Genomic DNA, 9,544 nt, shown 5'->3' on the forward strand with positions numbered 1-9,544 from the left:
CTTGCTCACCAACCTCCACTCTTACCACTTGGCCTGACTCACATTCTCCCCCACTGATTTCACCACCTCTCCCACCAGTGCTCACTTCATTCCCCCACTGCACCAACACCTGCTTTTGCACTCGCTGCCACTGCATCAACACATACATCAACCCTTAACACCACTGTATCAATGCTCACTTCTGTGTTCTCTACCGGTGCATTATGCGCCCTTACATATTCAGAATGTTCAACGAATGGGAACTCTTTAGTCATAAATACAGAGCTTTCCTTAGACAGACACATTTATAACTTAAAGAACTGGGTTGACTAGCTGAACCACTTCATCTTTACATAACAATATTTATATTTTCTTTTTCAGTGACAGTTCCTCTTTAAAGGGAACCTTGTTATAAATAGGGGGGCTGCAACTGTTAAGTAGTTACCTGGTTGTCATCCTCACTATCCATTTTAGGCAATCACTGAGCTCAAGCTAGTATGCAACCAGTTAAATGTCTCATCTGCATAGTTGTTCTGGCTGAGTGACTTGCTTAAAAATGAAGCCATGGGGTGAGGATGACAGCCAGGCAGCTAGATCTAACAGATGGAGTTCTAGAAGAAGCGGCTAATGGCAGCTTTCAAATGTTTGACATAATAAATTCCTATCAGTGCACAACAGACTAACAGCAACAGCCTATCTTTCTGTTGTTCTTAGCTGTGTCCTTATGTGTCCCTTATGTAGCATGGAATGAAAAGATTAATTTATATTATGCCTAACACCTCCACCACTGAGAATACACCTGAAAATGCACTTATATCCCCCAAGTCCTGGGACGGCAGACAGAAGCGGCTTCTGCCTTCAATTTATGCCTGTGTTCAGCAGTTTAGAGCTCTGTGGTGTGTTTTAGCCATAAGGAAACTATGCAGCTGGGATGAGTGATAACAGATTTCCTTGTGGTTATCAGCCACATTGTCAGTACCCGTAGAAGATCTGCTGTGTTTTATCAGAAGGGAAGGCTTTCATTGGAGCAGTTAACATAAAATAATGTTTACGGCGCAATTCAACAGACCTGTCATTGTCAAACCTCATCCAAGTAGTACCTTTTTGGACAGTTTCAGTGAATTCCATCATGCTCCCTCCATAAAGTACACAGTGGATTGCACTTTAACCTGCTGCCTTTGTTTTATGGTTGTCTACTGTGCTGAGCACAATCTGGAATCTAAACTAATAGATCCTCCTGTATGAGACGTCTAACAGTGCCCATAGACTTAACAGGAAAATCTCCAAGTCTGGCCTTTTTTGGGGGGGAATTGGGCCTCTATCCAGAGTCTATGGGACAGCCCACGAGAAGCAAAGTGATTTGGCGGGTTAGCCACTTGTCTCCTTCTGTTGCCCTAAACAGGGTGGCTCATGCTACTAAAACACTGCTGTCTAGGGGAGAAACTGAGATTCTGACGATATTGATAGACGGTGGGATTGTACACTCATGCCAACCAATTACTTGTGTCTGTGGTCAGCCTAAAGTATTTCTGCTATCAAAGTGACTATGTGTCTAAAATAAATCTACAAAAAAGGCATTGGGGGGAATTTATCAAAACTGGAGCAGATTTGCACTGCCGCCAATCAGCTTCTCTCTCTCATTTTCAAATCTTACCTGAGCAAACTGAAGAGAGATGCTGATTTGTTGACAAGGGCAACTGCTCCAGATTCTGCCTTCTCCAGTTTTGATAAATTCCCCCCATTGAATACTCACCTATCCCACTGTCCATGCCCTGATCATTGCAGGAGTAAAAAGAAAATGACGATGGTTCCGATGATACTATGGTTCCTCCTGTTGGCCCCCGATGTCACTTCTGGACACAATAGTAATGTAGGGGCTGGCAGGTCAAACCACTAAAGGTAATGGGGGACCTGAAATCTGACACATCCAAAATGTATACATGATATAGAATGTAAGCTGACCATTTCTGCTCATTATTGCAGATATCACTGCAGGGAGCAGGAGTGATGAGCATTTAATGGATTATTTGCAGGAAGGCATTTATTGTACCAATTTAATTTAACAACAGAGTCACTTTAAGTACCTTAAAGGGTCATCCTGACCAAAACAATTGACGTTATGGGTAGATGCCAATGGGTTAAATGTCCTACTGGCTTTTGATATCTATTAGGATTCCCTTAAGCTTAGGATCCCTGGGTGTTGTAATAACAGGTCACCACTTTTGTATGGATTTAGACTTCAGTACACATGGCTTAAAATAAATGTGTAATAGTTTATTCATATATTTTATGTTTATTCATATATTTTATGTATTTTATACATATATTCCTATAATTTCATACAAAGGATGTAAGATGTTATTTAAAAAAATTGACCCAAAACTATCATAATGTCCCTTTAAAGAAGGGGTGGGGACCCTCTGGCCCCCCAGCTGTGTGAAGCTACAAATCCCATAATGCATCTGTCTCTGGGAGTCGTGGCTGTGGTAATCTTGCAATGCCTCATGGTATTTGTAGTTTCACCTCAGCTGGAGGGCCAGAGGTTCCCCACACCTGCTTTAAATGATAAACAAACAGCTAAACACACAGTTGAAACACACACAAAAGATTAATGGTTATGCATTTCCTCTTGCCGTTCATTGGTCCTTGTTGCATTACATGACTACATAACGAGGGTGACAACACTCTAAAATGTGCCTTTTTGACAGCCCTAGCAGTGCATTTTCCCCTCTACCCATCAACGTACAGAGAAGACACTACCACAGCCCATCTTTTAGCTGGCATTGGCAACCCAGCATTAAGACAGATCTCAGTTAATTACTGTTACTGAATTCAAATATATTGTTGTGATTTTTACTACATGAACTAGGCCGTGTTTTTGATGAACTTGCCTTGGACTTTAAGAAGGTTAGTTATTAGTTCTTTCTGAACTCTGAGTCTTGTCACGTACAGTCTGAATGTCTCCATTTATTTATAAGCTGGAATATATCTGCAAAGGTTTTTTTTTCATTCTAATTATTTTTATTGCATTCCTAATGCACATAGGGGCAAAAAAAGTATAGTTGTTTAAATTGCTAAATGCAATAAGATGAATTTCATCTACCGAGACAGTATTTAAATAGTAATACTGCCCCATAGACTTAATCTCATTAGACCACGCTGGCTTAGAGTTACATTTTAGTTGAGATTTTACAATCTCTATGCTCAGTAATTTTGTGGTGGAAAAGCATGCATGCTGCATATTTACATGATAACATAGCCGGTGAGGTAAAGCAGAACATTAAGCCACACTTTATACTGGCTTCTAGTCATAAAGAAACAGCTATAGTATTCCCCACGTCAAAACAAACTGGAGAAAAAAAACTGAAACAATACAAGCTTTAGCCAGATACCGTCTTGGTGAAAATAGGCTTCTGTGTTTGAACCTGGTTAAAGGAGGTCATTCAGACAAGACTGAAATTTGGTGCTGACCCTTCTGTCTGGTAAAGAGGATTAATTTCTAGTAAACCACAGGGACACGCCATGATACTCTTTTTACTTTTGATCGCTAGGCTATAGTTCATCTTATTGATATAATAATGCACACAGAGAGTCATCTTCGGCCCTCCAGCTGTGTTGAAGCTACCATTGCCATTATGCATCTGCCTCTCAGTCATGTTTGTGGCTGTCAGAGTTTTGCAATGCCTACGGGGATTTGTATTTGCAGCACAGCTGGAGGGCCCCCCCTACTGATCTTAATAGTAAGGGTGTGTTGTTACACAGTTGTAAAAATATGATACAATACATAGCCACGGTTAATATTTATATGAATGTGCAATGAGAATCACATAGTTAATTTTCCTTTAGCCATTTGCTCATTGGTATTTTATAGCTGGTTATTATAATGCCATCTTGTGCGCAGTTTGGTTATTGCACAATTCCCTCCCCTTGTGTGTAATGTACTGCCCTTCTTCTCCAACTAGTCGTGTGTCATGGCTGCCTATAGCAGGACCACATGTACATGCTAGCTTGGAAACATTATCATCCTTGTCCTTTAAATACCGTCTGTTCATTCATCTGCTGTATCCTGTTGTCTGCCTTAACCTGCTGCAAACAATAAGCCTCTTCATGGATGAAAAGGTATTTGGTGAGTTCAGCTATCTAATAAGGATAGTCTGCAGTGATTATATCTGCTTATACAGGCCAGGCGTAGAGGTCTCAGCAAGGGATAAATCACTAATACAACAATCGGAGTCAGAATAAAGGGTGCAGTACCAGGTTTCACCAGTTGGCTGCATTGCAGTGTAATTGGAAATTGCAGCTTCTGTTACTTTGTAGAATTAGAGAACTAACAGGTCTATTCACGAAAGGGTGAAGAGTTTGGAGAAGTCAGGAGAAGTGAACAATCTAGGACAAAATAGCCGATTTGGAAAAATTCCCCAATTCAGCTCACTTTCCAGTTCAGCTATGTTGTCCTAGATTGTTCACTTCTCCTGCCTTCCCCAAACTCTTCACCCTTTTGTTAATAGACCCCTAAGTGTGGATAGAGGCAATGTAACTAGATCTAATGGTCAAAAGTGAGGCTTACGTTTGGCCCAGATAATTACATTTCCAGTTAAACACTGGTAAATAATTCCAGTTACTTTAAAGAGTACATTGCTTCCTTATTGAAAACATACATGTTAAATAAATAAGCATATTTCACTTCCTGATTGCCAATACCTTGAACCTCGATTGCCAGTACACAAAATTACCCGGCATACACCTTAGACTCCTGACGGTTACATACAGTTAAGTGTAATAACTCTTTTCTATGTCATTTCATACAAAGAAGGTCCGGGAAGACTTTTATAGCTGACATTTCATTCTGTGCCAGAGGTGGGAGGAATAGGAATTAGTGCTTGTGGTGTAGTTCTAGGTGAACAGCTCCTGAAAAGTCCCTCTTGATATACTGCAATGATCCCAGTAAACACATCTGAAAGGGGTATATTTATAAAGCAGTGAATCTGACATTCGCCAAACATTCACTGCATGTGAATCTTCCTGGTGTGTTTTAAATGACATTGATTGATTCACTAGCAGTAAATGTTTGGTGAACGTTACATTTACTGATTTTAAAATACGACCCAACGTTTCTGTAAACCTTAACAGTGAACTTCTATGATTGGATTCATTGTGGTCTGTTAAATATACCTTTAACCCCTTAACAACAAAGACCTTTTTTCATTTTAGGCCTGAAAATTACTTAGAACCCCCAAACATTATATATTTTCTGAAAGCCAAGACCCTATAGAATAAAATGACAGTTACAAATGTTTATGTTGCACGACATTAGCGCAACTGAAACTGCAACAGAATTCAGTACCCCAATAAGTCCATAGACAACATTTTCAAAGCCCCCACAGGTCATCAGTGTAGAGATACGCATAATTATTGGCCCTACAATTATTGCTCTCTGGCGTGAGCGGTGATACCCAACATGTGTAGCACGATCATCGGTTTCATACATGGGCTCACCTGACGCGTGTTTACGTGACGATGCACGTGCTTGGTGTGGCAGGGGACTTAAAAAAATAGTTTTTATTGTTTTTACATTTTATTTAATATTTTAATATTATTTTTAAAACAGTTTTTTTGTTTTAAACTTTACTTGAATTGCTATCACATAGGGGCTTACACCTTTACACTCCACATAAGCTATTGAAGTGCAGATCACACTTCAATAGCTTATTGCTGGGCCTATGCCGGGAGTCTGTTTAACCTCTTCAAACTTCACGATGGGATTATCCCGTCATTGGTCATGTAGGGTTGAAAGCATTTTGTAATGTGTTCCATACATTTTTTTTTTTAAAACACCTGTGTATCCTGCAAAAAATCCAGTGAACTCAAACGTTCCTGTGTTCTCTTTAGTGTTATTGGTCCTGCTCAGTTATCTCTGTGAACTACAAAATAACTCCCACCTTTGTTATGGAAAGAGTGAGGTGTAGTTTGTACTCCTAGCATTCTTGCTTTTGTTAATGTTCAAGTGATCAAAAAAAGATGACCAGATTTCATTTGCACCTTGTAATTCAATGTAAAGAGAATTTAAAGACTACATGTGTCTGTGTTGTATTATTGAATGGTTATGTTGTCATGCCAGTTTGATTCAATGCAAAAAACCCTAAAATCAGAATTCCAATATAACACATGCCTTCAGAAAGTGTCTAGATCATGCCCCAAAAGAATGGAAAGGTGCTACATGAAGGAGGAGAGAGGTTGTAGTGTGTCTTGTATTAGAGAGAAGAAAGCATCCCCAGAAGAGAGGTAAATGCTTGTTGTTGCTCTTCCCTGCAAGCCAATTGTGAGCTTTCCTAAGAAATATGCTCATAAAAAGGGATGCCTTCTATGATATAACTCTGTATGCACAAAACATTGCTTCTATGAACAGCTATATCAGGAAACAGAAAAGCAAATGACTATTAGCAGCTTTACTGATCCCTCTACAGGTCTCAGAGGGCAGAAAGAAAAAGGAAAAAGATGGTTACACTTGTTATTTTGATTTGCCTGGATATATTGGAGGGGGAAGGGTCTCTTAGTAGTGCACTTCTTCTTTAAAATTACAACTCTGTGTAGCAGATTATAGTGGGGGTCACATGCTTGTTGATGGTTAGATTAATACATTTCTTTTTCCTTCTTTTTCAGCTGTTGATTGGTATGGTCGGCTCTACTGATGGTGTTCTCCAAGAAGCTTCTGCTGGTTGCATAGCCAATATACGCCGACTGGCTCTGGCTAATGAAAAAGCAAGATATGGCTAGAGGAAGAGGAATTATATCTACTACTTGTTCATTTGCTCTTTATACCCATTGACTTGATGTTTCCATGATGAGCCATTTCGGATTGTACTGATTGTGTCAGGAAATTGCTATGAGCACAGCTAGCTGAAGGTAGCAGTTTGGAGTGCAGATTGATGAATGCTAGAAAAGAAAAAACAAAGATAAGTAAAGCATGTTTGTCTCAGGTCACCTCCACAAGAACACCTTGGCTCTGTCTTCCTTTCCACCATCACCGGACCAGAACCAGACCATACTTTTTTTTAATCGCACCAGAAATGCATCCCTATGTTTTTCTATGGTATTTAGGGCTGTAGTTTCCACCAGTGCAGTCAGTTCCACTGCGTTAGTACTGCAGGCACTGTTTTGTCTGGTCTGGAACGCACTGGAACGCGTAATAAATGCGTAGGAATGCACCGGAACGCGCTGGCACACACACCAAAAAATTATATATATATTTTGTGTCACTTTTGATGACCTAATCAACAGTGGACACTTCCTTATGGAAAAGCGTTTTCAGCTGTACATTGCTGACCTTGACATTGTCCTCTGTGTTCTATCCAACATGGTGGACACACATATTGACACTGGCCATTTTGTCACCTATGTGCAGGAGTGTCCTGAGCTTTATGATCCCACAAATCCACAATTCAAGAAAACCAGACACAGTGCTAAGACAATGTCAGCATTCCATGGCTCCATATTTGCTTAACTCCTGTGAAGGTTACAAACACGGGAAAGACTGAGAGGAGGCAGGAAATGACCTCAGAGACATAATCTTCATACTTAAAAAAAACAAAATGCGGCAATAATGCATCAACAACAGAATAAAACACTGCAGCTCCGTTTGAAAAAAAGCATCAAGATCTGGTCTGGAGATGGTGGAAACAAGCCCTTAACGCAACTATGACACTAAAAATAAATGTATACAATAAGATTTTCCCTGCACATAACACACCGAATACCCACTTCTGCTGCCAGCACCACCAATCTCCTCTGCTGTCCTGAAGAGGAACCACTGGCTGAATAATCTACAGAATCCAACACTTCAAGGAGTTTTGATTTCCTGACCCCTCTCTGTGCACTTTGGTTTCTCCTGTTAGCACCTACTTCACTACAGGACATAGTAGTGACCTAGGGGCTGGTGGAAGGAACCACTGAGTACAGCACAGGGGACCAGGAATCCAACACCTCCAGAAGCGGTGGATTCTCCAGTTCCTCATCCAACAGTTTCTCTGCACTGTAGCAGAGATTAGCAGTGCTGGTGGTGGGAGAGAATAAAATGTCTTATTAAGTGTTGCATGTTTTACTAAATACTGTAACTCCTGTATTAATCAATATTAGGGAATGCACAGTAAGTACACCTATACTGCTATTGAGAGATGACACGTTGGTGATAGTACTTGTTCTTATTTGACCTTAATTTGGAATATTTACTGAGAATTCTGTACGTAACCATTTACCTACAATACTCATAAATCAGATACGTGTATTTATTGTATTCTTTGTGTTATCTCCTTGTAAATCTGATCAAGGGGGACCCTCTGAACCTTTGAAACGCGATGGCTTTTCATTCAACTTCACTTTAAAATAAATCAACTGGACTTCACATATTTGCTCCTTCTTTATTTCAGCATAACCAAACATTCTTAGAAATCTGACTGAAGATCTGTATCTTTCCTTCTCCTCTTTCAAAATAAAAAAAAAAGCTGAATGTGTGTTTTAATCTCTCCGTGTTTTTGCTTACTATTTGGAATTCGTTACACTACAAACATTTCCTTGTTAGCCAGGTTCAGTTGACAAGATGGCTCCCTCCAGTGCCGCCAGCATCTGTTTTATTTTAAAAGGATTCAGTTATAAATCTGTTCTTCAACGCTGACCGTACTAGAGATGCTTTCAGTATGTTCAGACAGCATTGTGTACATTGCTCAGTATGCATCACTAGTAAAATCCATAAAACATAATATGTGCTCTATGTCCGCTTATGTCAAAACCGATGTGCATTTCACAGTATGTTACTGCCCTGGATCTTATAAACCTGTCATTGTGTGCTCTGCAGTATTTTTAGACCTGAGCAACACACTGACTGCCAATCAGACCTGACATCTGGCAGTACAGACCAACTGAAGCTGGAATGTCCACTTCATTCCAACAGAACGGTGTAACTTCTTTCAGTGTTACAATGATACCTGCTTCCAACATCGAATTATACCAAAGAAGCTGATATATAAATTAGAGACTGACAGCCAAGGTTCTCCTGGAATCCAGTCACTATGCCTTGCCATGCTGGGACTTAAGAGTTACAATTTACCTAAACCCAATCCCAATATTTCAGTTTGTTCATTAGTCTTACCATGTATCCAGTGTCACACTGTACACCAATGTTCCAAGATGTTTACTCAGAGAAAATACAAGCTCTACTCAATCCATGCAACTATATTCAGTATAACACAGATGCCTTTATTAAAACGGGATTTTGAGTCTAAACTCCTTCATGTAATTCAGGGAAGTTCCACACCTACCTACTGTTCTCAGTCTGTCCTAAGGTTACAATGTATCTATATGGTGGTCATGCAGCAACACCATACCAAAAACAGATGGCACTACAGACTATAACTATCGCCAGTATCTGGCAAGCTCCATGCTCATTGGACAAATGCTTCCCTGAAGCAGAGATGAAAATCTGGGAGATGAGACTACAAACACTGCATAATAAGTAATCTAAGAGAGATGCATTTTCTCTAACCCTCTTCTAACAGAGATATATATATATATA

General features: G+C 39.9%; 1 protein-coding gene across 1 annotated transcript in view; it reads left to right on the plus strand.

Moving 5' to 3' along the window:
• Positions 1–6,753, plus strand: part of ARMC4 (armadillo repeat containing 4) — a 118,454-nt gene extending 111,701 nt beyond the window's left edge. The window contains exon 20 of the mRNA XM_018558739.1: positions 6,640–6,753. Within this exon, the coding sequence (XP_018414241.1) occupies positions 6,640–6,753 (114 nt within the window). The remainder of the gene's footprint in view (positions 1–6,639) is intronic.
• Positions 6,754–9,544: the final 2,791 nt, after the last annotated feature.

Source organism: Nanorana parkeri, unplaced genomic scaffold (assembly GCF_000935625.1).
Source record: "Nanorana parkeri isolate BGI_ZX_2015 unplaced genomic scaffold, ASM93562v1 scaffold355, whole genome shotgun sequence".
NCBI lineage: Eukaryota > Metazoa > Chordata > Amphibia > Anura > Dicroglossidae > Nanorana > Nanorana parkeri.